General features: G+C 52.9%; 11 protein-coding genes across 11 annotated transcripts; 4 read left to right on the forward strand and 7 right to left on the reverse strand.

The window, feature by feature from the left end:
- Positions 1–423: 423 nt before the first annotated feature.
- PFLUO_LOCUS576 (CMGC) lies at positions 424–4,849 on the reverse strand (the record flags this gene model as incomplete). The annotated part of the gene is made up of 3 exons (XM_073783266.1): positions 424–4,423; positions 4,506–4,698; positions 4,750–4,849. The coding sequence occupies 3 exons, from the start codon at positions 4,847–4,849 to the stop codon at positions 424–426; spliced, it is 4,293 nt and encodes a 1,430-aa protein (XP_073634673.1).
- Positions 4,850–5,584: 735 nt separating this feature from the next.
- On the forward strand, positions 5,585–7,244 carry PFLUO_LOCUS577 (uncharacterized protein; the record flags this gene model as incomplete). Its single annotated transcript, XM_073783277.1, has 3 exons — positions 5,585–5,703; positions 5,757–5,897; positions 5,948–7,244. 3 exons carry the CDS (start codon positions 5,585–5,587, stop codon positions 7,242–7,244), a joined length of 1,557 nt encoding a protein of 518 aa, XP_073634674.1.
- Positions 7,245–7,379: 135 nt separating this feature from the next.
- Positions 7,380–8,122, reverse strand: PFLUO_LOCUS578 (Nucleolar protein 16; the record flags this gene model as incomplete). The annotated part of the gene is made up of 2 exons (XM_073783288.1): positions 7,380–7,944; positions 7,995–8,122. 2 exons carry the CDS (start codon positions 8,120–8,122, stop codon positions 7,380–7,382), a joined length of 693 nt encoding a protein of 230 aa, XP_073634675.1.
- Positions 8,123–8,291: 169 nt separating this feature from the next.
- PFLUO_LOCUS579 (uncharacterized protein) lies at positions 8,292–9,686 on the forward strand (the record flags this gene model as incomplete). The annotated part of the gene is made up of 4 exons (XM_073783299.1): positions 8,292–8,423; positions 8,478–8,628; positions 8,685–9,603; positions 9,671–9,686. 4 exons carry the CDS (start codon positions 8,292–8,294, stop codon positions 9,684–9,686), a joined length of 1,218 nt encoding a protein of 405 aa, XP_073634676.1.
- A 718-nt stretch (positions 9,687–10,404) lies between these two features.
- PFLUO_LOCUS580 (Golgi mannosyltransferase complex subunit) lies at positions 10,405–11,589 on the reverse strand (the record flags this gene model as incomplete). Its single annotated transcript, XM_073783310.1, has 2 exons — positions 10,405–10,425; positions 10,483–11,589. 2 exons carry the CDS (start codon positions 11,587–11,589, stop codon positions 10,405–10,407), a joined length of 1,128 nt encoding a protein of 375 aa, XP_073634677.1.
- A 612-nt stretch (positions 11,590–12,201) lies between these two features.
- PFLUO_LOCUS581 (uncharacterized protein) lies at positions 12,202–13,505 on the reverse strand (the record flags this gene model as incomplete). Its single annotated transcript, XM_073783321.1, has 5 exons — positions 12,202–12,621; positions 12,686–12,959; positions 13,025–13,180; positions 13,228–13,237; positions 13,319–13,505. The coding sequence occupies 5 exons, from the start codon at positions 13,503–13,505 to the stop codon at positions 12,202–12,204; spliced, it is 1,047 nt and encodes a 348-aa protein (XP_073634678.1).
- Positions 13,506–14,071: 566 nt separating this feature from the next.
- On the reverse strand, positions 14,072–15,684 carry PFLUO_LOCUS582 (uncharacterized protein; the record flags this gene model as incomplete). The annotated part of the gene is made up of 2 exons (XM_073783333.1): positions 14,072–15,030; positions 15,465–15,684. The coding sequence occupies 2 exons, from the start codon at positions 15,682–15,684 to the stop codon at positions 14,072–14,074; spliced, it is 1,179 nt and encodes a 392-aa protein (XP_073634679.1).
- A 467-nt stretch (positions 15,685–16,151) lies between these two features.
- PFLUO_LOCUS583 (uncharacterized protein) lies at positions 16,152–17,174 on the reverse strand (the record flags this gene model as incomplete). The annotated part of the gene is made up of 1 exon (XM_073783344.1): positions 16,152–17,174. The coding sequence occupies one exon, from the start codon at positions 17,172–17,174 to the stop codon at positions 16,152–16,154; it is 1,023 nt and encodes a 340-aa protein (XP_073634680.1).
- Positions 17,175–19,387: 2,213 nt separating this feature from the next.
- On the forward strand, positions 19,388–21,296 carry PFLUO_LOCUS584 (uncharacterized protein; the record flags this gene model as incomplete). Its single annotated transcript, XM_073783355.1, has 5 exons — positions 19,388–19,879; positions 19,927–20,051; positions 20,106–20,231; positions 20,278–20,361; positions 20,408–21,296. 5 exons carry the CDS (start codon positions 19,388–19,390, stop codon positions 21,294–21,296), a joined length of 1,716 nt encoding a protein of 571 aa, XP_073634681.1.
- Positions 21,297–22,932: 1,636 nt separating this feature from the next.
- Positions 22,933–23,777, reverse strand: PFLUO_LOCUS585 (uncharacterized protein; the record flags this gene model as incomplete). Its single annotated transcript, XM_073783366.1, has 2 exons — positions 22,933–23,252; positions 23,312–23,777. 2 exons carry the CDS (start codon positions 23,775–23,777, stop codon positions 22,933–22,935), a joined length of 786 nt encoding a protein of 261 aa, XP_073634682.1.
- An 848-nt stretch (positions 23,778–24,625) lies between these two features.
- PFLUO_LOCUS586 (uncharacterized protein) lies at positions 24,626–26,420 on the forward strand (the record flags this gene model as incomplete). The annotated part of the gene is made up of 5 exons (XM_073783377.1): positions 24,626–24,707; positions 24,766–24,826; positions 24,876–25,108; positions 25,158–26,000; positions 26,056–26,420. The coding sequence occupies 5 exons, from the start codon at positions 24,626–24,628 to the stop codon at positions 26,418–26,420; spliced, it is 1,584 nt and encodes a 527-aa protein (XP_073634683.1).
- Between the last annotated feature and the right edge of the window lie 1,235 nt (positions 26,421–27,655).

The raw sequence follows: 27,655 nt of genomic DNA on the forward strand, positions 1-27,655 counted from the left end.
ACTGGGGGCCAATGCAATGAGAGGTAACAATGTACAAAAATCGCAGTCCCAATGATCGATCATCACAGAATAACAGGGATAACGAGGGCACATGCAGGAGCAAAAGTAAATTTAAGAAAAAACGAAGAGGTATACGCGACTCAGCTTGACGGTCATAACAAACAGTGCGAGATGCAAATGCTGTCAACGTAAACAAACAAACATGCGGACCCCCACAAACAAGGGTATAAAGGGGGATGGATGGGATGGATGGGACATCTCGCTGACATGCGACAAGCGGAGAAGAAATGACAAAACCACCCGATGCAAGCAAGCAAGGCGCGACAGAGAAGTATATTATGATTACAATGCAGAAGACAGGGAACTTCACTTAGTCCGCTGGTGGTTGGACTGATTAGCAATTTTTGCCCTTGGCCCGGGACTTTATTGGCCTCGACTCACCAGGCTGGTCGCCGCCGCCGCGGTTGCCAGATCTGCCTTCCCACTGATACTCCGCGCCGAGGCGCGAGGAAGCCCGGACCCGGGCGTCGTAGGATTGTTGGAGGCGCGCTTGGCAGGCGTGCTCGTTGGCAGACCGCTGATGGTTGAATGGCGCTTCCCGCTGGAGCCCTTGACAGGGGAAGTGCCCGAGGCATCACGATTGCGCACGACACTGCCGTTCTTCAGACTGGTTCCGGGCGGCTCAGGAAGGGGTCTTGCGGTGGTCCCTCGCTTGGCGGGCGAGGCGTTCGCCGCAGCATACATCCGAGGCCGGGCGATCGTCTTGATGCCGGTGATGAATTCGTGCTTCAATGCGTCATGGGGAGAGAGCCGACGAGCAGGATCCCAGCGCAGACAGCGGCCGATAAAGTCGAGGAAGGCGTCATCGTCACACTTGAGGGCTTGTCGGAGTTCCTTGGAGCTGGGGCGCCGTCTTCGCCCCTTGGAGGAGACAGTAAGGCGTGGCTTGCCCAGGGAATCGAAAAACAGCTTCTTTCGCGTGCTCTTCTCAATCAGATGCTTCTCTGGAGGACCAAAAACTTCCATGATGCAGGCCAGTTGCTCCTGCTCGTTCTCTCCGGGGAAGATCGGATAACCCGTGAACAACTCAGCCAGAATACAGCCCAGACTCCACATATCGATCGGCATGCCGTAGGACATCCCGAGAATGACTTCTGGTGAGCGGTAAAACCGACTCTGAATGTATGTGTAGACCTTTTCATTTTCGAAGCAGCTGGACCCAAAGTCAATGACCCGAATTTCCGAATTCAACGGATGCACGAGAAGAATGTTCTCTGGCTTCATGTCGCAGTGGATCACCTTCTTCGCATGCAAAAGCACAAGACTGCCGAGCATTTGCTTCGTGAAACGACGAATCAGTTTGAGCGAGAAGCCGCGGAAGTCGTGCGCTTTGATGAACTCATAGAGGTTCATGCCAAGAAGTTCGGTCGAGATACAGAGATGGCCACGGAAATAGAAGCTCTGCGTGAAGTTGACCACGCTATGACGATGATGAGGATCCCATTCCTTGAGTTTTTGCAAGAGATTGACTTCAATCAATGCTTGCTGGTGGAATCGCTTTTTGTTCCGGATAATCTTCACTGCAACGAGAGCACCAGTCTTGTGGTCGACACATCGCACGACCTGCCCAAAGCTACCCTTGCCCAAGACATCGACAACCTCGTACCGGTAGGCCAGATGATCACCGATCACGATGTTGTAGTCTCCCCGGTCATCGTCGTAGCCAAAGTTTGCGGCACCCGAGTGCAGGTCACCGACATGCTTTTTAGCATTCTGTGTCCCGCAGAAAAAGATATCTCGATAGTCGATGATCTCGCCCCTCTCGAAGATGTTGAGGTTCGCCATCTTCAAGGCCTGTGCGGGACTAACACGATCCTTTGGCCCGGCCTTGCGGCGCAACTCGTCCAACTCCCGTGCCGCCTTTTCGAAATCTTTTCGCTTGGACCCGAGCTTTCTCATTTCCTCGTCGGCCACTACCACATCAGCATCGGCATTGGCATCGGTAGATCGAGGAGAGGCAGCATCCTTGGACCGGGCGGAGCTGATGATCTTGTGGACTGGAGACATATATGCGCTAGCGCCCCGCTTCTGCGAGTTGTCGCTTTCAGCGGACTCATTTGAAGGAGTTGGTTCCATTACAAGACTTTTATCACTACTCACGCTAGCCTTCCGCGCAGCCGCCGGGTTGGTTACATTCGAGATTGAAGGCTGCCGCCGCGGCTTGAGATACGACTGCTTGAAACTGGGACTGGTTGACGTCACTGAAGACAGGTTGTTCCAGGTTGCAGATGCGGGCAGCTTGGGCGGCGGCATGTTGTCGTACTTGGCGGGGTCCGTATTAACATCAGCCGTCTTCAGAGTCTTCGAGTTGCTGCGAACCCGCGTCACATGGAGCTGGTTCCGGACAGACGAACTCGAGGCGGCGGTGCTTTCCGGCTCCGACGGTGTCGACATCTGGCTGCGTCGTTCTGGGGCCGGTGCGACAATGGAAGACTGGGTTTGCGGGCGTGGGCCGGTCAATTTGGTTGACTGTGATGTCCGGTTGGAATAATCGCCACTAGCATGCTGACGGAGGTGGTTGAGTTCCGTGCTATTCTTGGGCAAAGTGTAAGAGGCATACGGAGAGATATTCCGAGCGCTTAGGGGAGTGTCAAGGGAGTCCCATGCACTAGTGCTGCTAGCTGTTCGCAGAGCCGCTGTTGAGGTGGAGCTCAGGGCGAAGTGAGAAGTGCTGCTCCGCGCTTGGGTGAAAGGCACACGATCATCATCGTCACGGTAAGGCCATAAATTGGCCCTAGACGCGGTCAACGGTGTCGTGGGAGTCTTTGAGATAATTTGATTGGATGGCGTATGCGTCTGGCGTTCATCCGCGTCTCTGTCTCTCAGTGCCTCGATCTTGGTCGTCATCGGCGTACTCAACGGAAGCAAGTTCAGGGGCGGCAGCTTCAACGGTTGCAAGCCCTTTCTACCGCCAATCACAGTGGATGTTCTTGTCCTGGCATCCGGTGTTTTTGCCGTTCTGTTCTCATCCCTACGGGCACCGCGCAAATTGGGCACGTCCGAGTCGAATTCCCGAGAGCTCCTCACCAGACCAAGATCACCGGGCAAGCTCGACTTTCTTGGCGCAGGGAAGAAAGGAGGATCGAATTCGCCTTTGGGAGACTCGTAAGCCTTGGGAATTGCTGGAACTGGCGGAACTTCTTCCCCATTATTGTTCGTTGTCGTTTCCACACGCGGTTTGGGCGTGGGCAGACGAGACGAGGAGAAATTTTGTGAAAGCCGTGGTTGAAGCGTCGCGGAGTTCCGCACCGAGTTGTAGCTGGTGCTGGATGAAACGGAAAGCCCGGAGCTGTAAGACTTGCGGTTCGGGTCTGGCGTTGTTCGGTTGGAGGAAGGGGTGACGCTCTTCCTGGGGATGAAAGACGGGGACATAGTTGATGACAGCGGACGGGTTGGGAGAGGCTCAGTCTGCGTTGGAGGCGTGTTTGGCATTGGAGGAGCCGGCTGTGCAATCGACATTCGCTTCATCCGCCGTGCATCTGTAGGGCTGATGGTGCGAGCGCCGAGCCCTGTGGCATGCGATGGCATAACAGACATGCGCTTGGACGATGAGGAGGGGGTGCCAGGTGCTCCGGAAGCATTCCGAACGGGTGTTCGCACAGCATTGGTAGAAGAAGAGCGTGAATGATCCGGGGTCGACGCAGACCCAGAGGTAGTCAAGAAATTCCCCCGAGGCTCTCGGGGACCGGGCTGGAAGGACTTTGCTTTGAGACTTCGAATGGAGGTTGGAACTTTGGACCCATCATTTAAGTCCGATTGCTGAGCCCGGGGAAGAAGCAAATTATTGGTCGAGTCTGTCCGAGTTGTATCCGTACTAGCTTTGCGAGCACTTAGGCTGGCGCGCCTGGCCGACGCATTTGTGGGCGCAAATGCACCACCGCCAATGGATTTTCGTGACCCCCGTGAAGACGTAGCGGTCCCTGCTGCTGCTTGGACAAAGCTCTGACGGCGATTGCGGGCGTTGGCAGATGAAGCCGATAGCCCCGGGTTTTGGATCGGATTCTGGGAGTTGAGACGAGATACTTCACTCTTGCGACGAGAGGAAGCTCTTGTTCGCTCCGAAACACTACCGCTGTCGTAGCTATTGTTCGTCCAGGTGCTGTTGGTTGAGAAGCTCGAACCGCGGTTTTCAGAACCCGTCCCGCTATTTCCGGGCATGGGGAAATGGTTCAAGCTGGGCTCGGCCATGATGCTGTTGTGGAAGTCATCGAAGTTGATTGGGGCTAGGAACTCTGTGGTCTCCGGTGGGGATTGGCTTGACACGTTTCCCACGCTCGCCGTTCGGAGGTTAAGGTTTTTTGTTGAATTGTTCGTGGAATCGACGGAGGAGTTTTCGGAATGGAAATAAGGGCCGGTGGGTTTGCTATAGTAGGAGTGTCAACATTGTTCCGGCGTGCTGGACCACCCAGGTGATCAGGGGCGAGCAAAAAGCATCAAAACCATACCTCCACCGCGGTGACTCCTGTGGTCGCGGGCCCTGAGGAATTTTCTCCCGAATCGACAATCGTCTCTTACTCATTCCCCCCGCACGCTGACCTGCCGCATCCTGGGAGGACTGGGATTCTGCATTGGACGAGGCGTTGGAGTGGAAGGTGGTGGAGGCCGCTTTTTGCAAGCGCCGGCGGGCCGGGGCGTCTACTGTTTTGTTTCGTCAGCATCCAGCTGCAGTCTCCCGCAGAATGTTCTTACCTCCGGATCCCGAGTCATCGTTTCTCGACGGATTGGATGAGTGGGATTGAACTTTGCTAGTCTGACCCCTCCCCGAAGCCTGCGACGGTTTGGCCGGCATTGTCCAAAGATCCAAGGGTACCCGACCGCGAGACGCGGTGCAGGCGATATTGTCAAAGGGTGAAAAATCCGGGGAACTGCTCTACCAGGGTCCAATCGTAACGATTGCATTCAGGAGTGGCCTGTCAACAAAACGAATAGAGGCTTGAGCAACAATGTTGCGCGACCCGTTGAATGGGAGGCTACCGGTCCATTTCGGGGAAGCGAGGAACGGCTGTCTGGGGGTACCCGGAGAAGAGAGAGGAGGGTAGGAGGGGAAAGCAACCGGTCAAGAAATAATTCGGCTGGGAGTAGTTGGAGAAAGTCCACAAGGCGGTAACTGGAGAAAAAGCGCTGGATATAAGTCCCCACCAACAAAGCCAACCAATAATTAAGGGTTCATTGAAGGTGTCAGAATGGAACACCAAAGAGGGAATGGGGAGCAGGAGTAGGAAAGGAGAAAAATCAGAGAGAGAGAGAGAGAGAGACAAGAGTGGAAAAAGGGAAATTCAGATGTGTTGAAGCTCCACCATCCACGATGCCCAAACTTCCCGCTCAGGGGGTTCGCGGTGGGCTGCAAACAGAACAATCATCGGTAATACCATACTTTTCATTTGGGTGGGATGGTATGTGAATTACACTCGGTAATCAACCCCGGACCGAAGCACATGATTGAAGAATGCCGAATCAACCAACTTCTTCCCCTCCGGTTCATTTCTTTCTGTCTTTTTCTCCTGCCCAAACATGACTGCTCCCCATGGATGAATACACCCCCGAGGCTCTGGTCAACCGCGACGAGCCGGTGCCCGCGCTCAACATCAAGTCCAAGGCTGAGCGTACAAAGTCGCCGTCGCTGCAAGACCGGTTATTTACCAAGTATGATTGCTCAAGAGCTAGTCGATTCCCAGATATCTGACTCCCACTCCCAGGATCCTGCAACAAGTCGCCCCATCTGATGATGACGAGGATGGAACAAGCCTCTCGGGCGACGCGGCCCTCACGACGTCCCCCGAGCGGCCGTCCTTTAGTCTGCCCGTGATGTCCAACAACTTCCGTCGCTTCAATGCCAGGTAAGACCATCGTGCGCCTATCTTCAACAACCATGACTGAGACTGGGTAGAATCGGTGTCGTGTTCTTGTTCCAGACCCGAGTTGAGCGGCTGCTGAGCTGGAAGCAACCAACCCACACGCTATCGTTGCTCTTCGTCTATTCATTCATCTGTCTGGATCCACACCTACTCCTGATACTACCTCTTGCGGTGCTGCTGCTATCTATCATGGTTCCGGCATTCATAACCCGCCACCCCCCTCCCCCGACCACATCTACATCCAGCACCACACCATACTATTCCTACGACGGACCCGCGCTAGCGCCGGCGAGAACGATCAAACCCGCCCCGGAGACTTCCAAGGATTTCTTCCGGAACATGCGAGACCTGCAAAACTCCATGGCTGACTTCTCGGACGTCCACGATGCCCTCATCGCTGTGCTGGCGCCGCTGACGGACTTCTCGAACGAGAAATTATCGTCGGCCGTGTTTCTGTCGTTCACCATTGCCACCGCGCTGCTGTTTATGACGGCGCATCTAGTACCGCTGCGCTGGATCATGCTGGCTGGCGGCAATGCGGCACTCTTGTCAAACCACCCATCGATCCGTCAATTTTTCGTGGATTTGATCCGCGACGTGAGCGGAGGCTCCACAGATCTGGATGCGCCTCCGACCGAAAATAAAGAAAACATGACTAGCTCAGTAGCAATTGCAAATATGGAGCAATTGGCAGACATTTTGTTGGACACGGACGCGGAGGAACGTGAAGTGGAGATCTTCGAACTCCAGCATCGAGCCTCTGGAGGCTCGGAACGAGGATGGGAGAATTTCCTGTTCAGCCCTCAACCCTACGACCCTCTTTCCCCGGCGCGGATTGCCGGCGACCGACCCCGAGGCTGTCGATTTTTTGAGGATGTCAATGCCCCTTCGGGATGGATGTGGAAGAGCAAAAAATGGGAGCTCGACCTGGACTGTCGCGAGTGGGTGGTGGAGCGACTGATCACAGGCGTTGGCTTTGAGATCCCCGGCGTAACTGCGGAAGGCAATGCCATCTTTGACGAGATCGGTGGCTGGGTTTGGGATCTACCCGCGAGCGCTGATGGTCCTGAGGACAGTGATATTACCGCTCTCACCTATGGAGATCTGCAGCCGGAGTCAACGACCTCGGCAAGGGCCAAGTCTAGTTCCACCGATTCTCCGACCAAGGATAAGGGCAAATCTACTACTCGCGACTGGGAAGAAGCCGCTACGGCATCCTATGGCGTGGGCGAATGGCGGCGCCGCCGCTGGGTTCGGGTGGTGCAGCGCGTGAGTGTCCCAGTAAAGGGTCCAGGCCATGTCACCTACTCGACTCTCGAGCGCAATTGATAGATCATTGCTACGACATTAATAATTTGTACATAGCGGAAAATAAACTATATCTTCCATCACTTTTAGTAAATCACACAAATCTGATCCCAAAAAAACGCCCAACACGCCACGAAATGATGGACCACAAAAAGATCATGCCTGGCTCTTCTTCCACTTATTGATTCTCCTCCGCAGATCCCCCTCTGACTGCTGCATGGGATTCAGCTTGCGGTCCCTCGCCATCGCGGCAAGATTATCACCATGCTTCTCAATCAACTGCAGAATCCACCCGGACTCCCGCTCGCTCTGATGCCGCGGCTTCTTAGCCGTAACCTTCTTGTCCTCCACATCAGCCTGGCGCTCCAGCTGCTGCACAATAGCCGAGTTTGAGACATCTGGGAGAATATCGTCGTTGTCGGAGAGATCGTTCAGAGGGTCGTTGAGTGGGTTCGCGCGGCGCCGCTTGTGGCCCGCCACTTCGATCTCGTCGTCGTCGTCTTTGATCACGCGCAGGATCTTGCCTGTCTCTGGATCACGCTCCACGCGCGTCTCACCCAGTCCGACGTGCGCAGCAGCTTTGGCGCTGCCCTTGATGTGGAGGGAGCTATCGGCGGCTTCGCCTTGGCCGGGGAGTCGCTCTTTGCCACCGGTTGGTGCATTGAGTTTGTGCATGAGGCCCAGGCGGCGATAGTTCTGGGTCAGAGTCAAGTTATTGTCCCTTTTCTCGAGGTCAGTTGCTGTTCTGGGGGGACATGGGAGGGAAGTTACCAATTTTCAGCGATGATGGCGTTGCCCAACACATTGATCTTCTTGTTGCCACTCTTCAGACGATTATCCTTCGGCCGAGACTTGGACAAGCCCGACCGGCTTTTCTTTTTCTGCAGAAGTTTGCCCATGATTATTATTGCTGTGGTGTGGAAGAAGTGCAAATGTAAATGTTATCGCGGAACTTTTTTCGAGGGTGTTTGCACCGTCGGCCTTGGCATGTTTGACGAATCCCTCGTGATGGGGCGATAAGGATCCCGTCCGTTGTTTGTGTTTCTTCCATTATTCTTCCCTCTCTCAATGGCTTGGCTTCTTCCTTCGCGCAGGACGGGCATTGCCCTCGCTGCTGGATGTATCTTGTTTTCGGCACTGGCTGCAGCCAATGCCCACCCGGGCGACCTCTCTGTCAGCCAGATTGAGGGCCAATTGCAGGTATGGCCCCAGGGGATTTTGTGCTAGACAACAATTGCTCACGCTGGCATGCAGAGCTGCCCACTGGTGGAATCGCTCAATGAGCACAAGCGTGCTACTAGTCCGCAGACTGCCAGTCTCACCTCGAAGATCTTCGCGGTTCTTTTCCCCGGGAGCCCAGCTGTGAACGCGCTTCTGGCGACTGCTTATATCTCCGGCCCACCCAGTACGTCTTCGCTTTCTGGTCTCAATTGACCACAGACTAACAGTAACACTCTCCAGACTTTTTACTGGCACTATGCCCCCCGAACATTGACCCTTCTTCGCTGTCTATCATGGTCGCCTTCGCCGTCGGTGGCCTGCTAGGTGACACACTCTTCCACCTTCTCCCTGAGATCTTCCTGGGCGAAGACTCGCCAGACCATGTGAGCTTCGTGATGGTCGAGCCGAATAAGAACCTCCTCTTGGGTCTGGGCATTATGGTGGGATTCTTCACCTTTGTAGCCATGGACAAGGCCCTGCGTATCGCAACCGGCGGCGGGGGTGGCCACGACCATTCCCACGGCCACGCGCACACTGACGCCTCAGCCACGACGAGTAGCTCCGACACCAAGTCCAAATCCAGTGGAGATGTCAAAAAGCGCAAGTCCGGATCCAAATCCAACTCCTCGCCCTCCGTTCCCGAGAAAGAAATCAACCCTAGCGTCAAGCTGGGCGGCTACCTCAACCTGATTGCTGATTTCACCCACAATATCACCGATGGCCTCGCTCTCTCGTCCTCCTTCTACGCCTCGCCCACCCTCGGCGCCACCACCACCGTCGCAGTCTTCTTCCACGAGATCCCGCACGAGGTCGGCGATTTCGCTCTGCTCGTGCAGTCGGGTTTCTCCAAGCGCAAGGCCATGGGCGCCCAGTTCGTTACTGCCGTCGGTGCTTTCTTGGGTACCATGATCGGCATTGCCGTGCAAGAGTTTGGCGGCAGCGGTGTTGCGGACAACACCGGCGCTGCGGCTGGGTTGCTGGGTACTAGTCTCTCATGGGGAGACATGCTTCTTCCTTTTACGGCGGGTACTTTCTTGTACGTTGGTACTGTCGCTGTCATCCCGGAGTTGCTTGAAACTGGCCCCAACAAGGCGCTTGAGTTGCGGAACACGGTGACCCAGTTTTTGGCAGTCGCTGTTGGAGCGGGGATTATGCTCGTGTAAGTTTTCTTTTTTTTTCTTCACTTTTGTTGCTTGGTTATCCTGCTGACTGGCTTTGTTTCTTAGGATCTCCTGGGATTAAATTGGCCCACAATACCTTGACCTATTCATTGTCCATTGAACATCTTCTGGAATGGATATAATGGATGTATTATTACTCTCCATCCGAAGTGAGACAGCATCTAGTTCTAGTTGATAGAGTTAGAAGAAACAATTCAACATTCATACAGTAGTCCTATATAAGGACCCGACAGACTCAGGAGTTTTTCAAGGCCAGGCAAGGACGCGAGCCACACTAGGACCTGTACAGCTTCACAAAACCAGTTAATTGGGCTGGAGAAGCCCTTACGGGGCCTCCCAGTATTGCCTCATTCCATCGCCTACTATAAGTGGTGACACCCAGATATCCCAGAGACAGACGATCTGAATAGATTGGCATGCAATTGATTTGATTTGATTTGATCGGTCACGAATCCCAAAACTCCATTCTAAATTCATAGCTCCTTTCTACTTCGTATACTGTGAGACCGCGAAAGAACCAACTCTTGATCGTACACACAAAAACAGAATCACTCAAAGAGAGATCGTGGGTAATGCAGCCGCTTTGTCTGATCAGATCTAGAAAGAAGAGCGAGAAAAAGTCGTAGAAAACAAAACCTGAACCAAGACCCATCCGGCAGACACCTATGACATGGAAAAAAGGATGGCTTCAACTTGATTGAACTGCTGGCAGACGCACAGCGCGCAAAATGCAGACTGCTATTGGTTTCGAAACCATAGCTTGACTCAAAGTGGGCCTGTTACTCGTTATAATGGTATACCTAAGCCAAGCGTTAGCAAAACAAAAGCGAGAAAATGGATTTGATACAACCACTCACGAAATAATCAGGCAACCCAAAAACACCATACCCCAACCTCTTGACCATCTTCGCAAACCCCTCCGTCTCAACAAGATGATAAAACGGGAACGCAGGGAACATGGCCCCGTCGCGGTGCACTTCAGCCTTAACCATCAGCGCCGTACCACCAACGCCATCTAGCGGGATGACGCGGCGCGGATCGAGGTTCTCGCCGTTGGTGAGGTAGGCCATCAGCCCGCGGTAGGTGGCGAGCTCGGCATATCCCTCCAGCAGGATCTCGTCGGGGCCCATAGATTCTGCGAGTTGCTGTGCGGTCGGGCTATCGATCCACGAGTTGAAGTCGTAGGGCCGGATCATCCATCGCTTCTCGTTCGTATCGTAGTAGCGCTGCATGCAATTGGGGACGATCACGGGGCGGTCGTGGCTCGTTAGGTCTTGGATGAGCGTTGGTGGTGTCTCCACGATGTCTGCGTCCAGCCAGAGCACCCACTCCGTGGACGGGCCGAGGGTCGTGAAGACGAGGCTGTTGCGCGCGCGGGACATGGACTCGCGGCGGATTTTCTGGTTGCCCAGCTGGTGGCGGACTTGTTCGTCCTGCGAAGTGAGCGGCGGCTCAAAGTCCTGCCGCAGGATACTGATGCTAGCGAAGCGGGTGTCTATCGGCCCGTTCTGGGTCTGCTTGATGGCCTTCTCCAGTGCTGCGACTGCGGCATTGCCGTCTTTTGTCTTGGGCACGATGAAGCCCAGCGAGATCAGCTCGTGCGGGTAGCTTAGTTTCACGAGGTTATCCCAGTAGCCGTGGAAGAAGCGCGAGAGGGGTGTGAGGATGAGGATGCGCTCGTTGTTGGCGAGGGAGTCGGATGTGCTGGTGAGGGTGTTGAGGTTGTAGTGCACCACGGGCGGGGCGGCCTGCACTCCATCACTGCGGAACTGTTGGGATTTGAAGAAGGGTTTCGTCGGCGGGGAGAGGGGATGTTCGGCGGCGTCTTGTTGGCGCTGGCGCGAGGAGACCGCGGAGGAGGGACTGGAGGGTGAGAGTAGGAAGCAGATGAACCCGAATGCTAGTAGCGCCGCCAGGACCAGGCTGATGGGACTCGTTCGTCGCATCGAGCGTGCGACGGCCATGGCCGTTCGGGGTCCGGGGGAGGGAACGCAGAGAGTGTGTGAAGGTGTGGTCGAAGATGGATTGATTGATCGAATGTATCCGAAAGGGTGATCTAATGCGCGGCCTGAGGCATACCAGGAGCTCGTTCTTCAACCCGGAACCGACGAACTATGTACTATGAGGTGTACATAATGAAGAAATGTTGTACACAATAGCAGAGGGAAAAGAACTAAAAGTCAAGGTTGAATCTGGGCAGGAATAATGTTGCTCTCCTGTCCGGAAAAGGGAGGAACCCAGGCCAACCCCTACGTTACTCTGACTTGCTCAACGACGGTCTCGATCCCGATGGCGATCGTAATGACCCGCCACAGTGGCACAGCGAACAACTGTTCGCGCGGGATTCCTAGAATAGCGGGCCGGGAAGGAGGTGTCTCATCGCCGGATGCAGCCAGTACACTGTACCACAACATTCCTCGGCGCGGACTCCGCCGGTGAGTTGCATCTCGCACCAGCCAGGGGCGGAACCAGGTCCAAATCAGGGGTATTTATGTATTAGTGATAATTCAATTGTATTTTGAATGTCATTGTCTATACAGTGTGATAATTTCAAGTCCATGTAGGAGTGGTTTAACTCAGGTCTGCCAGCGCATCACGCCCTCGAACGCAACCAGCGCCATCGCATTCGCCGGGAACGCTCTTAGGAAGCACGGGACAAAGCCCCGCCAGTACCCTCTCCACCCGCGCTCTCGCCAGACCGCCGTGGCAGCATCTTTCCAGCCACGGAACTGGCGCTGGCCGTCATTGAGCGCTCCGCCCATGGGATCGGTCATTAGACGCTGTTTGACCACGTCGGACGGGTAGGAGGTGAGCCAGAAGAGCTGGGCAGAGATACCACCGGCCCAGAAATTGATTGATGGCGTAGAGAGAGAGGTCGAGCGCTGCATGTAGCGCGTTATCACGTCGTAGGAGCCCCACCAGAAGAAGAAGAAGGAGCGGAAGAAGATCGTTGCGAAGAGGCCGCGGTAGAGGCCGCGAATGCCATGGGTTTGGGTCTGAGAGGTTTTAGTTAGGGTATTGCAATTATTGTTGGGAATATGATAACTTGGAGGGACTTACGATCTTGCGTAGACAGTCAATCGGACCACTGTACATCCGCTTTGACTTATCCGCGGCATACTGCACCTGCAAGCGGGCCTTGATATGCTCGACGGGCGCAGCAATAAAGCTAACCGTCGTACCGGCCATGGTCCCGGCTATACCGTGCCCGAAGCTCGGGAGCACATTGAGATCTGGCTGGCTGCGCGAGAAAGGAATCCAAGGGCGGATATGAGGGTTGGAGAAGACGTTCTCTAGGAGTAGTCGGCGGTACAGCGTCAATGAGCCGAGCATACTGTAGAGAATGTCCAGTCAGCCAGGCGTAATGAATTGCTTTTGAGCATGTCCGATATCACTCACACAGAGTCCATGATCATCCATCCGACCAGCGGAGGGGTCGCGCCCTTGTATAACCCTCGCACACCTTCTTTGCGGACCGTCTGCAGGGTGCAATCCAGCGGCCCGCGGAAGTGGCCGTCTTTACTCGTTTGGAGGCGGACTTTGACGGTGTCGAATCTGCGACTATTAGACAAGTTCAAGTATCGCAACGGAGATGCACATACGGATGACCAACTAGATCGAGACAAGAGGGTCAGTTAGTCTATCGCTCAAAGACAAGACAAGACAAGCAGTGACAGAAACCGAAAAACATACCGCTCAGCTTCGCAATCCCCGAAAAGACACCCGCCACAAACCCGTGATGATTCTTCTTCGTTGCTGGCGCGGGGGCACTACTCCCGCCTCCAGCCGCCCCCTTCATTGGTTTTTGGTCTGCCATGTCGGTCGTTACACCTGTCATTGCAGGTGTAGCAGCAGACACAGGCGCCTGCGCCAAAGACATGTTCGGGTGCAGCGATCAGGGCGTTGCAGACGCCAGGTACTTTTGGTGCGGAGGACGCGCGGGAGATCGGAGTGGCAACGGATAGGCCGATAATGGACAAAGGGGAGAGTCGGAGCAGCACTTTTTGGCAACTGGAGTGGAGGTACTTATTCTGGGGAAATATATTTAAAGAAGAGCAATTGAAGGAGAATCCAGAGAATTCAAATAAAATACGGGATTCTTAGTTGATCCGCGTGGGTTGAAGCCCCGCTGTTCTCGGGGAGCAATGGGATATCTCCGGGTGATGATGCCTCAGGATGCAATGGGTCGGACTATATGGGGTATAACTAGATACATGATCTCGTAATGCACAGGCGCATATTCGATACTCGATGCAAGAAACAATAAACAGAAACAAAACAAACCCCCTAACCCAGAGGAGGCAGAGCCCCATTTTTCTACCCAGGCAGAAAAAAAAACAGAAAAGGACAAGAATGCGATCGGAGGGATGGGTTTCCAGGACCGGACAGAAACAATCAAAGAAAAGAAAAACACCACGATGAATAATGCAGCTAAGAAGAAAAACATCATGACCACCCCTTGGCGGATTTGCGATTCTTCTGACGAGTGCGCTCGTTCTCGCGAGCGAGCAGCTTCTCCACCAGTTCGGGCGACGGGCCGGATTGCTTGTTGACTGGCTCTCGGGAAGCGCGCTCAGCAGCGGCCTTGGCTGAGCCACTACTGACAAAATATCCCTGAGCGTCTTCTAGGGCCAGCGGGGTAACAGGGCCAGGACTGCGCAGCGGATCCAAGCGTGGGGCCGACGGACCGGGAGAGCCATTGTCCATCCAGTCGCGATACTGCCACATCACGTCGCGTGACCCGGTCGGGGTGCGATAGGCGTGGTGTTGGCGAGACTGTCGTGGGGACATTGGTTGGCCGGTGGCATTGTGTGCCGTCGAGCTGGACTGGTAGACAGCCGGGTGGAAGCGAGGGAGGCTGCCGAGTGGGAAACCGGGCACGGATTTGCCCTGGTTTTGAGGGAGAGAGCGGGGCGGGGGAGGGGATGTCGAGCGGCGTGGTGACATGGACATGGTGGGCGAGACAAGCGAAGAGTAGTCGAAGGGTGAGTGGTCCGCGCGCATCCTTGACGGCTTGGTGGTGCGCGAGGAGTGTCGACCACGACGGCTGGAGCGGAGGGAAGAGTGTGCTCGTTGGGAGCGGGCCGATAGTGATGAAAGTTCCCACTCGCGCAGGTAGGCGTCCGTCTCGAAACGGCCGGTCAGTGGAGTCACGGGAAGATCGTCGTAGATGGGGGGTGACCGTCTCGGTCGGGGGATCGGGATGGGACGGGTGGTGGAAGGAGAGAGACGAGTCTCGAAGTGATTAGAGTGGGAGCGAGAGCGCGAGGGCGGGTTATAAGGGGATTGTGTGGCCGTCAAATCACGCAGGGACGACAGGACAATAGGAGTGGGGTAGCCGTGTTTGATAATCAACCGTTCCAGATCGTTACGACAGGGCGGAGTGTAATCGGAGGAAGCGAGGCCTGTCACTGTGAGCAAGGGGGAATAATTCTGACATCGGGACGAAGGACTGACTGGAGAGTGAGGAAGGATAGAAGGAGGAAGAAGAAGAGGAAGAGGAAGAGGGTTGGACGGGTTTCTTGCGCATTCCCATCTAGAACCAGTTAGGGTAAGGGCCCACCAACAACACCATGGCGTCATGCTAGACACATACCGTCGGTCGAGAACCCCCTGTCGGAATGATCGATGAATTATCGTCGTCCAACTGAACACAGGACGGTCCGAAACATTTTTGTGTGAGGCACCGTTAGGGCTATGGAACTATTTATTGACTTTGCTTCCGTCTCTCTCTCTCTCCCTGCCAGGCACCTGTGAAACCATCACCCTCCCTCTCCCTCATGCGCCTCCCTCCTGACCCTCAATCGAGCGATTTCCAAGGCACCCGAACATTCCTAACGGCTGACGAGCTCTTCATCGTCGTCCGATCCGGGTCTAGCGGGGCGCGGGCTGAGCGGGTTGATCATGCGAGTGGCCGTGTCTAGGTCATTTCTGATTCGCACGCTGACGTCGTGGCGCCCTTTCGATGTCTCGCATATCACCCGACTCCTATCAGCGCCCGTGGAGGGAGGGAACCGCCGACGGTGAGTGGTGGACGAGCTCATCTGCAGGGCAGCCATGAGGTAGTGAGGTTGATCCACTGGGGGCGTGGAATAGCATGACTTAGATATGACTACTTAGGTAGACCCGATCCGGCATCCCCCACCCTCCTGGTGGAAGCGTGCCTGCGTAACGGGGAGGCTCAACATCTGGGATAGTTACTCTGCCGCCCTATCCGACGTTATCCCCCGTCGTACAGGGATCTACCCCATCCGGCACTAGATCCCGCCCGCTCCAGGTGTGCAGGGCCAGTCATCTTCAGACGGAAAAGACAGGATAAATGGGTATATCTATCAGCCAAGAACCATCACGTGGAGACTATTCTACAAATGGCTGCCGTGGCATTGAACTATACCCGAGTTTCACTGGAGGTGAGTGGTTAGTATAACAGACAAGAAGATTCAGACACGGAAAAAGAGAGTAGAATTTTTTTTGGTTTCAGCGATGGGCAGGCAATCCAACCCTTAAACTATGCTGCAATAGTTCCTCATTTATGTCCAGTCACCTTCTTCGGCTCATACAGCTCCTCAATACTCTGGCTCTCCTCCTCGCTCAACTCAAACTCAACAGCCTGAACCGCCTCATCAACGCGCTCCTTCTTCCCCAGCCCCAGAATCGGCGCCGTAATAAACGGCTTCGACAAGCACCACGCAATAGCCACAATCGCCATGCTCACTCCGCGCTGAGACGCAATCTCCTCGATTTTCTCATTGATCCTCTTATCCGCCTCGCTAAAGGGCTTATCACTCATTCCGTTGCCGCGAGTGGTATCCGCCCATGTCTTCCACGGCCGGGCCAGAAACCCCGCGGCAAGCGGACTCCAGGGCACACCACCCATGCCGAACTTCAGGCACGCGGGGAACATCTCCCGCTCTTCTTCGCGGTAGATGGGATTATACAAATTCTGCATGGAGATGAATTGGGTCCACCCATTCATCCGCGCCGTGTACTGCATCTCCAAAAGCTGATGCGCCCACATCGAGCTCGCGCCGATGTAGCGCACTTTCCCAGACTTGACGACATCATGCAGCGCCTCCATCGTCTCCGTGATCGGCGTGGTGGGATCGAACCGGTGGATCTGGAGCAGGTCGATATAGCTCAGGTCCAGCCGGCGCAGACTCGCATCCACGCTGTCGAAGATGTGTTTTCGGCTCAGGCCGTACTGGTTCAGGTAGCCAGCGTTGTCACGCTGGTCGGCCCCCCAGCCAATGGGTTTCTCGCCGTTGCGCCCGACGGGGAAGTGGACTTTGGTAGCGACGACGATGCTGTCGCGGTTCCAGGCGTATTTCTTGATCGCTTTGCCGAGGATCTGTTCTGAGGACCCGGCTGAGTATACGTTTGCCGTGTCGAAGAAATTGAGACCCGAGCGGTAGCAGTGGTCCAGCACGGGAAGAGCATCGTCTTCCTGGAGAGACCATTCGTTGGGCGTTCGGTGGGCTCCGTAGCTCATGCAGCCCACGCCAATGGGCGCGATGCGGAGGCCGCTAGTTCCAAGTTGCACGTACTTCATGGTTGGAGTTTGTTGCGGATGGTAGATCTGCCAGAGGGGGCGGGGAGTTCAATGTTTAAATAGTTAGGAACGTATGTTTCAATTATTAATCTGCCACGCCAAACTCCGACCTATATCCGTTCACGAAGGTCCATCCTTGCTGATCAATCAATAAACACACTGGGAGACCTTATCCCACACTGTGGGTCCAGGAACAACCAGTAATACGAAAAATGGAACGAGTATCCGCGTGGATTGGGGCGAGGCCCCAGGATTGACGGGAATGTAACCTGACGAGCTTGGTTTCTTGCAAGATTCTTTCGAGATACCTCGCGATGAGTCTGTGCGCATCGAGTGACGTAGCGTGTTGACTAGACCCACGTTGGGCAAGTGGGACGCTCTGCAAAAGCCGAGAGAGTAGTAGGGTGGAAATTGGTATAGACTGTGTGTTCAACGGTAAACATCGCGATCGCGGATCGGGAGCCAGTATACCGTCATGCCCTCCTGGCCGAGTGGAAGTGAAATATATATCCCCACGCCATTAGCTCAAGTACCTCCAGGTGCAAGTACTGAATCTAGATTATTCCACATGGCCTTCGACACCGCATTTTGGGATTACATTTTATTCAAGTCACACAGATGAAGCACAAAAGACACCTGTCTCAAGGCTCGTCTACGTCGTCGACGGAATGATGAGGACGAAATGACGTACTCCGCTAGAACAACTAGAAAGAGCACAACACGATCAGAATACTATCTGCGTTTTCATTCTTCCGTTAAGTTGCACATTCGCTATTCCAATGGGTTTCCACACCACCTCAGTAAACATCTCCCTCCGCAACCGCCACATCCTAAGCTGTCGCTGCGAGCGACCCGATGGATCCTGGTCCTACTCACGACTAGACTTGAACGAATGCTTAGGAAACAACCACGGTGCGCACTAGGTGTAACATCTTACATTACGAAGCTTCGGGCTAACAATATTGATGGCGTAGGCAAGTTCGTCTGGGGCGGCAGCAACTTCGCACACAGCGCAGCGCAGATCCACCTCTCGCTCGAGGGGAAAGACGGTACGCCGTGGCTTCACGCACAATTGAATGATCGGCATGGGAGTACACAGTCCGCTTCTGTATGTTGGTTGGCTCCATTTTGGTGAATAGTTACTGGAACCTTACCGGAGATTTATCTAGGTTAATCTGTCTGAATCTATTCAAAACGATGCGGGGGCGTTAGTGTTTATGGCCGGCTGATGGAGGGAGGCCCTTGTGGGAATCTAGGGCTGGATGAATCGGGTTGGTGTTCATTGTGATTAGACCAAGTAGATGACTTATAGCTGGGTTTAATGTATACTTATACTGCAGGTCATTCTCGACCGGCGCTGGAAACGAATGAGCTAGAAACGAATGAACATTGAAACAGCGAAGAGGAACCTTGTAGACAAAGAGCATGTTTTCCTACCAGGGCTAGTCCTCTCCCACACAAGGAAGGCTTTCTATGGTATGTAAAACGAGCGTAGGCAGAGGCTGCGTGTAATGGGGATGGCGAAAGAAATCTGGGTTACTGCGTGGGACGGGGAGGAACCGGATTTCATATGATGCTCTCAAAAGAAGGACTTTAAGATGAGTGGCCGAACTCGATGCCCTTATCTAGACTCCGCCATGGATCTCCTTAGCCCCGGACATGAGGTGGCGATTATTTGTGATTAGGTAATGAAATCTTGCGGGGCGGGAGGAATTGCACTGGCCGAGCCAGGCCTGCTTAGACGGATGATGGCTCCAGCATTTACCGCACTGGGTTTAGTGTCGATGGTCACGATTAGGTTTCCCATAAACTAAAACAAGGTAATCTAGATTACTATTCAAACCTCTCATAACTACCTCTAGATTGTGGCAATCACTAAGCAAGTGCCCGCCAAAATACTATTGGATACCAAATTTCTCAACCGAAGATTAGCTCCGCTCGCGGCTACTTACCGAATGACATACCCCGACATTTGGGGGCGGGTAGATCTGCCTGGTTGACTGGCTCTTGAGCCAGGGTCGGAAGTGTGGGCCCAGTTCCAGCGCCTTTCAAAGATAAATGGACCTCACTTAAGGTGCGCCGCTTGCTTGTGGATTGCGTATGTCTTTTGATCTGTTGGAATTGGTTGTAATTCCCCGCTGCCATCTCTGGCAAGCGCTATCGAACTTCAACGCTCCCCTCACACCTTTCTTTCAGCAGTCAAGGCGGTCACCATGGGCTCAGAACTGGAACTCAACGCCGAGTCCAAGCCGGATCGCACAATAACCCCGGTGAGAATCTGGTGGGCATGCTGGGCAGGCGTGTGGACTGTCCCCATTGTCCTAGGCATTGCCTATCTCATCGCTCATCGGAACATGCCTATACTGCGGGTCCGAGGTCTTGGGTTGTCCCTCTCTGCCATCGTGCTTCTTCACATGTATTGGATATTTGTTCAACTCCATTCGACGTTTTATGCTGTCGAACCTCAAGCTTGCGGGTACTGGATCATGGGCACCTGGCTGCCTTGTGGTATTGCCCTGTTCCACGCTTCCAACAGTCGTTTCCTCCACGTTGCCAAGCTGCAAAAGAGATATGCCCAGCCTGGCAACTGTCTTATTGATTTCCGTCCCCCCTTGAGGAGCAAGCACGACTTGGTCGGCCGCTTTCGCCGTCTCAGCTATACCGCCAAGGTCCTCATCATTGTTGGTATATCAATGCTGATTCAGGTATGATGATAGCTCCTGCTCTGATCCATGTCTAACCGGTCATGCAGGTGTTCCTCACTGCTTTGATGTACATCATTTCTCGCAAGTGGCATAGCTCCTGGGGCATACCCGGCACCGAGGTTCACGGTACCGCCCTCGAACAGAAGATAGAGAGGGGTCGAGGCTGGGAATGGTGAGAACACCACTATGGGCAGCACTCGTTCGATGCTGTCTAACAAATATTCAGGTGGCCCAGCGTATTCTGGCAGTTTTTCTGGTCCTGGATCATTGCTCCCATGGTTCTCTGGAAGTCTCGCAACATCCACGATACACAGGGCTGGCGGATTCAGACAATCGGCTGCGCTCTCGCCAAGTGAGTATGACGACTGAAGAAGTTTCTTCCCTAATGCCTCGTGCAGCCTGCCCGCTATCCCAATGTGGCACATCGCTCTTTATGTTCCTGCTATGGCACCGGTCAACGAGTACTGGTTGCCTGGGCAGTGGTATGCGTCCCAAGATCGGTTTACTATCGACCTAACGCCGTTACAGGATCTGCCTTTCTATCTATTTCATGGAAATCTTCACCATCTTTCTTCCCTGTTGGGAGGTCATGCGCCACCAGTCTCTGCACCGAGTGACGCTCGACGGAATTGCGCTACAAGGGTCAAAAACCACCATCAATTCCAGAACCAAATCCTTCACCTCTGCCTCTACTATGGTCAAAGGCATGATCTTTGGCTTGAAGTCAAGGAAGGGCTCCGTCACGACTAAAGCCAGCTTTGACGAGAGTATATTGGCTATGAGCGCTCTTGAGTTCTTCCTGGAAGACAACCCTGCTCCTCTTCAAGAATTCGCCGCCTTGCGCGAATTCTCCGGTGAGAATATTGCTTTCCTTACCACCGTCACCGAATGGAAGAGGTCGCTGCCTTCGGCTGCCCGGGACAGCACGGCCCCCAGTGACAACAACGTCAAGGAGCTTACTCGCGAGCATTTCAACCGCGCCTTGCACATCTACGCCGATTTTGTCAGTCTCCGTCATGCCGAGTTTCCTATCAATATTACGTTTAAAGATCTCAAGAAGCTCGAAAGGATCTTCGATAGCCCCACTCGAATCCTGTACGGCGACAACTGCAAAGTTGATACTATCGCCCCTTTCGAAACCCCGGGCTTCTCCTTTCGACCATTTTCAACGTCTGCACCTTCGGAAGACTCAGAAAAGACTATCCGGAGTTCATTTTCTGATGATATCAAGAACGAAGCAGAGTACTCGGGCAAGATTCCCGAGGAGTTCGATGCGACTGTCTTCGATGATTCGGTACAGAGCATCAAGTTCCTTGTTCTTACCAACACATGGCCCAAGTTTATCAGGACCTTCCGGACCTCTACAAACTACTCCAATTCTCTCGAGGCTGGCATGTGGAACGAACACGGGCCATAGGATTATCTACTGTTCAGCTGCAATAGTGATCTACTCTACCTCCGGATGTCGAGAACCTGACCATATCATTTCAGTAATACAGCCAGCGTACCAATACAATATATCACATATATTTTTTTATATCCGTTTATCCTGTCTAGAGACCCTCTACATTCATAGAGTATTGAAACTTTGGGGCTATTGTGGGCTTTGCTGATGCACGAACCGGTTCTGGCTTCGGCCTTGCTAAGTCCTGGCATATTCTCCTCGTATGTCACCTGTTTTAAAGTCGTATAAAACATTCGTAGTGCGTGTACAAGGCCTCAAGGTTGGATGATTGAAGATGAAGTCTCAGAGGCTTGGAGGGTTGAACAGTTATTGTGTTGGAGTTTTTGATACAGATCGAGGCAGCACCTGGTGGTTTTATGGCCATTGACACGATTTTCCCAGCAATAAATGAGCGCTGGCGGGATCGTGCCATTTTTGGCGTCCTCAAAAAATGGAGGGAGATGAGTATTGTAGTGCTTTTCGATCCGAATTGACCATTTTAAATCAAAGTTTGCCGGAGTCCTAGATCGTTGTAAAGCCCTTCAATGGTCTTCTTCACATGATGCTCAATGGTCTGGCGAAGGGATTAGTTAAGATTTAGTTCCCAGCCAACGGGCTGCTGGCGAATGTTTTCTCGAACGTCGTGAGGGTCTACCGTTCCCTTTGCGGAGCCTTTGTTTACAGCCGACCTTGGTTTTATGTGTCAGCTATACATATCAGGCAGAATAATCGTGAATTAGAGAAATAGGGATGTAGGTCAAATTCGCAACCCACGATCAGCTTGTATGCACACCAATTACAACTAAATGTCTACGACTACCGATAAGTAAGCAACCCCCCGATTTGTAACTTTAACTAACTACAACTTGAACCTATCACACGCATCCCTCCACGTCGTATTCAACCTTCCTCCACCATTTCATATTTCTCCTCATATATTATCCCTCAATCACCCCACGAAGAGCATAATAACAACCACCACAGTTCCAAATGGGCATGAAAGGTCGCTGCCAATGCGGCCAAGTTTCATTTGAAACACCGCTCGACAAACCCCTCCGGATAAACATATGCCACTGCACAGAATGCCAGCACCAAAGCTCCTCCGCATTCGGCATAACCGCCATCTTCCCCTATTTTGAGCTCCCGGCATCCGTCTCTAACCTCGTGGGAAGCTACACACGGCACACGATCACCGATCGCGATATGGATTGTCTGTTTTGCAAGAACTGTGGTGCGCGGCTGATGCATCGCTTCCGCAATATGATGCCTGCGCCCGGAGAGAAGGCCAGTCCGACGGCTATTTCTAATGTTAAGGGGGGCTGTTTGGACTTGGATAAGCAGATTATGCGCACTGCTATTCATATTTGGTGCCAGCATGCCATTGTGCCTATTCCGGAGGGAGCGGAGCAGTGGCCCGCCGCGCCGCCTCAGCCAAATCCGTTGTTGAAGGCTTAGGGACCTGTAGAGAGATTGGAGAGTGAATGAAGAGTAAAGCGAGATATTTTTACGAAAGAGAAAAACATGACAACTATTTCCAATGGATTTATTCCAAGCGGGGTCTTGTTATGTATTTGCCCAATCGCCAACATCCGGTCTTTCAAAGGATGGCTCAACCAACCATACCAGTCCAGCCATTGTCAAGAGCGATGCATGCACCGTTGATAACAGAAGCTCCTTTGCCATAGGTCATATTCAGACAGAAACCAGCAACCTCATCCAAATCACATAAAGGCGCCTTGACAGCTTCCAGGATGGGAGCCGACAGCCCATACCCATCCATATTCATGCCAGTCTTGAGCGCATCGGCAATGTTAGTCTGCATCCCGCCCATCATGAGGGCATTGCAGCGGATGCCCTTGTTACCGTAGAACGAAGCGGTGTTCTTGGTCAACCCGACCAAACCGTGCTTGCTAGAGGTGTAGGCAGCGCCTACAGGAGCCAAGTCAGTCTTTTTTGATATCGCCCAATGCGAGGGGTTGAAAACATACCGGCAGCCCACCCGGCTTTGCCAGCCACGGAGACAATGTTGATGATACGACCATCAGGCTTTGGCTGCTCCAGCATATTCCGCACAGCGAGCTTACTCAACAAGAAGGGAGCTGTGAGATTAACAGCCATGACGCGATTCCACAGCTCAAAGTCAAGGTCGCCGACCGGGTCGAATTTGTCCATGATGCCGGCATTGTTGACCAGCACATCGATTTTGCCAAATGCCTGAATCAGTTGGTCGAATAGGCTCTGCACCTCGGTCTGGCTGGTAATATCCGTTTTGATGGCTTTGAACGGGCCCTTAGACGATAGTTCTGTCGAGGTCTGCTGCAGCCGTTCATCGTTGACGTCGCAAACAACCACGTTGGCGCCTGCTTCGAGGAATTTAGTGGCGATGACTTTGCCGAGCCCGCCTGCACCGCCGGTGACGAGGCAGGTCTTGCCTGCGAGGATTTGTTCCGACATTATATTCTGGATGAAAGGCAAGAAAAACGAGGAGACTGCAGACTGAGCGCAGGACTCCAGCTATTTAATTTAAGTATCGCGCTCTTCAGAGCGCGGAAGACCTGACATCCGTCTCCGGGCCCGAGCGCCTGATTTACTACGCGCCAGTTTCTGGGGAATCGCCGCAGTGAGCCCACTCTGACTGCTCGGATACTAGGGGTGTAATGCTGATACACCAGCAGACTTGGGATTCTTAGCCAAAGAGATGATAAAATTGAGAATCCAATATATGGGTGGCTGAGTATGACCCGCGGAACATGAGAGTAATTCCATTAAAATTGAATTCGAGATAAAGTCCTAATTTCTGCAGATAATGCTCAGAATTGTATTGCAAAAACCGTACGGCATTACGGCCACTCGGAAGCAAAAAGAATCTCATCCGGCCAGGGCTAGCCCTACCTTCCCAATCGGGTAGTTCTGCGGATTTCTTCTAGACGAAAACCAGAACCAAGTCAAATGATGGATCTAGATGGATAAGCATATATAAGTTCCCTTCGGAGAAGGGTCCACGACGTTGAGTAATAACAAATAGCAATGGAGAACTATCGGCTCCTTTTTTTATCGGCACATTCCCGAGCCCCCGCACTTATTCAGACTAAAGTTGAAGCTTCGGCCCACTGTGTCGCCCCAACCTTCTCGATCGGGCATGTCACGCTGCCCATCTATCACCTTATCTTTTTCCTTCATGGGGAATGTGTCGGAGAAGGATATGGGGACGATCGGGGAGCCTTATCTCCCCAATGCTTTTTAAACTATTCGTTCCCCCAACATCAGCCTAGTAGCGAACTGCCAGTCAGTCTATACCCACCATGTCCAAGGACGAGAGCACTCAGGTGTTCCAGGGCACCTCCAGTGAAGATGTCCGCCTTGAGAGGCTGGGCTATGAGCAAGGTACGATATCCACGGGGGTTTAATGCACACAAAACTGACGGGTTTTAACGCACTGCAGAGCTCAAGCGGTCATTCGGCTTGCTGAGCATGATCGGCTTTAGTTTTAGCGTGGTGACATCGTAAGTACCGCATGGCGTGTTTAGCCTCCTTCAGGATTAACCTCAGCAGATGGACGGCGCTGAGCGGTGTTTTCATTGTTGGAGTGACATCCGGTGGCCCACCAGTCATGGTGTTTAGTTTCATCGGCGTCAGTCTTCTCACCATGGCGGTTGCTATCCCGATGGCAGAGATGTGCTCCATGTATCCCGTGGCAGGCGGACAGTACTCTTGGGTTGCCGCACTTGCTCCTCCAAAAATTGCTCGTGGTCTATCTTATGTGACAGGCTGGTTTATGAATATCGGTGCGTTCTGCTTTTTATGTATGAACCGCCCAATACTGATCTCGAACAGGTATCCTAGCCATGGGAGCAACGAATAACTATATCGCGGCCAACTTTGTTCTAGGAATGGCCAATCTTGTCTTCCCCGAGTACGAGATCACACGGTGGCAAACCGTGTTGGTGGCCTATCTCGTTGCTATCCTGTCTGCAGGAATCAACATTTGGGGCCCGAACTTGTTGCACCGAATTGCCAAATTCATCCTGATCTGGAATGTTGGGTCGTTTATCGTCATCACAATTGTTCTTCTTGCCACAAACGACCACAAGCAATCCGCTTCATTCGTCTTCTCCGAGTTTCAAAACGACACGGGCTTTGGAACGGGGATGGCCGCAATTATAGGGATCCTGCAAGCCTGTTTCGGTATGTGCTGCTACGACGCGCCATCCCACATGACAGAAGAGATGCACAATGCCTCTAAGGAAGCACCCAAGGCTATCATTCTAGCTGTTGTTCTGGGCGCCGTGACGGGATTCGCATTCCTCTTGACATTGTGCTTCTGCATCGGCAATATCGACCAGACTGCCAAAACCAGCACAGGCGTGCCCGTGATCCAGATCATCTATGACTCGACCAATAGTAAGGTCGCCACCTGCATTCTGTCTAGCATGATTTCCGTGATTGTCATCGTGGCAGGACTCAATCTTTTGGCCGAGGGCTCGCGTACTGTGTACGCCTTCTCACGGGACAATGGCCTGCCTTTCTCCAACTTCTTCAGCAAAGTCGAGAGTAAACGCCAGGTGCCCGTGAATGCCATTATCCTGACGCTCGCCGTGCAACTTGCCCTTAATTCTATTGACTTCGGCACAACCACCGGTTTCGAGACTGTTATTGCCATCTCGACAGAGGGGTTCTGTAAGTTCCAACCGCAAATGATTCCAACATAGGCCTAGCTGATTGTTATATCTAGATCTCTCCTATGCGGTGGCCCTGGTCAGCCGACTGGCCGGTTATTTCACAGGTCACGTCACCAAGCTCGATGGCCCGTACTCTTTTTCGGTGCCTGTGTCCATTGGGCTGAACTTCCTGGGTCTCTTATTCTTGCTTTTCGCTGCTATCACCTTCAACTTTCCCAGCACGTACCCTGTCACCCATACATCGATGAATTATACCAGTGCTGCTATCGGGGTCATTGGTATCATCAGTATTGTTACCTGGCTGACGACGGGTCGCAAACACTTCAAAGGTCCCGCGGGTGTTGACTTCTTGAAGGGGGAAAGCGATGCATCGAATGCTGTGAAAGCAGCCGATGTGCCGGCGGATGAGAAGAGCTGATCGCTTAAACTGTGGTGATTAGAACTTGTATCTATAGGGGTTTTTGGGACGAGAATATTGTCAAGATACTGTAAAAATCAATACTAGATATGCTTGAATTCTGGACATAGCGCATGTTGTGTTTTAGACTTGTTCATTGTTAAATTGCCTGCCGAAGTAAAGAATTCCCCGAGCGACTCGGCCCGAAACCTGAACCGGACCCAAAAGGGCAACGATGTGACCCGCCAATCAATAAAAGACGTTTGCCATAGCTCCTCACTTTCGCACGAAGTAGTTAAGACTTACTGCTTTAACAAACGACCGCAAGAATGGCATCTTGGACACATCTGATTCGTTTTGTGGCCATCGAGGAGGACAAGACTCACCTCGGTCAACTGGTCGATACTGCACGAAATATCGGCATTGACTCACTAACTGGGATTCCTATTTTTGCATTTGTGGTGGAAGGCTCAATCTACAGTGGACGACTTACGGACAGAAGATTACACATTCGGAAGGTTTGTTACCAGTCAAAGATTCCACAATTGCCTGGACTGTCTGAGCTTACTTGTCGATATCTTAAGATTCTTTCCCCAATTGACCCGCAAGAATGTCCGTATATCCGCTGCATAGGGCTGAACTATAAGCGTCACGCAGAAGTAAGGCCCGGTCTAGTCACCGGGGGGTTGAAATTCACAATGCGCTCTAGGAAGCCAAGTTCCCGATCCCTGAAGTGCCGGCGCTTTTCTCAAAGCCACGAACTGCACTAGTCGATCCATTTCCTGAACCCATTCGCATCCCGCAATGTGCACAAGACGGAACAAGTGATTATGAGGCTAAACTTGCTGTTGTGATTGGAAAGACCGCTCGGGATATCTCGGCCGAAGAAGTCCCAGAGTACATCCTGGGATATATTGCGGCCAACGATGTTTCAGCACGTGCTATTTAAATGAAGAGTGCAATGCCTAGCTTTCCGAAAGGAATGGATTGTAGTTGCCCGCTGGGTAAGGAGAACAAAATGATCTCATAAACAGCCAAGCTAATGTACCTATCAGGCCCTGTTCTAGTATCACCAAAGATTATCACAAACCCGGCAAAACTTGTCGATCAAAGCAACTTACAACAACAAGAATGTTCAAAACGGTAACACTAGCGACATGATCTTTAGTGTCTATGAGCTGGCGGCGTATCTTTCTCAGGGAACAACCCTCGAACCTGGTTCTATTGTGTTAACTGGCACCCCAGAAGGGATTGGG

This window comes from Penicillium psychrofluorescens (genome assembly GCF_964197705.1).
Source record: "Penicillium psychrofluorescens genome assembly, chromosome: 1".
NCBI lineage: Eukaryota > Fungi > Ascomycota > Eurotiomycetes > Eurotiales > Aspergillaceae > Penicillium > Penicillium psychrofluorescens.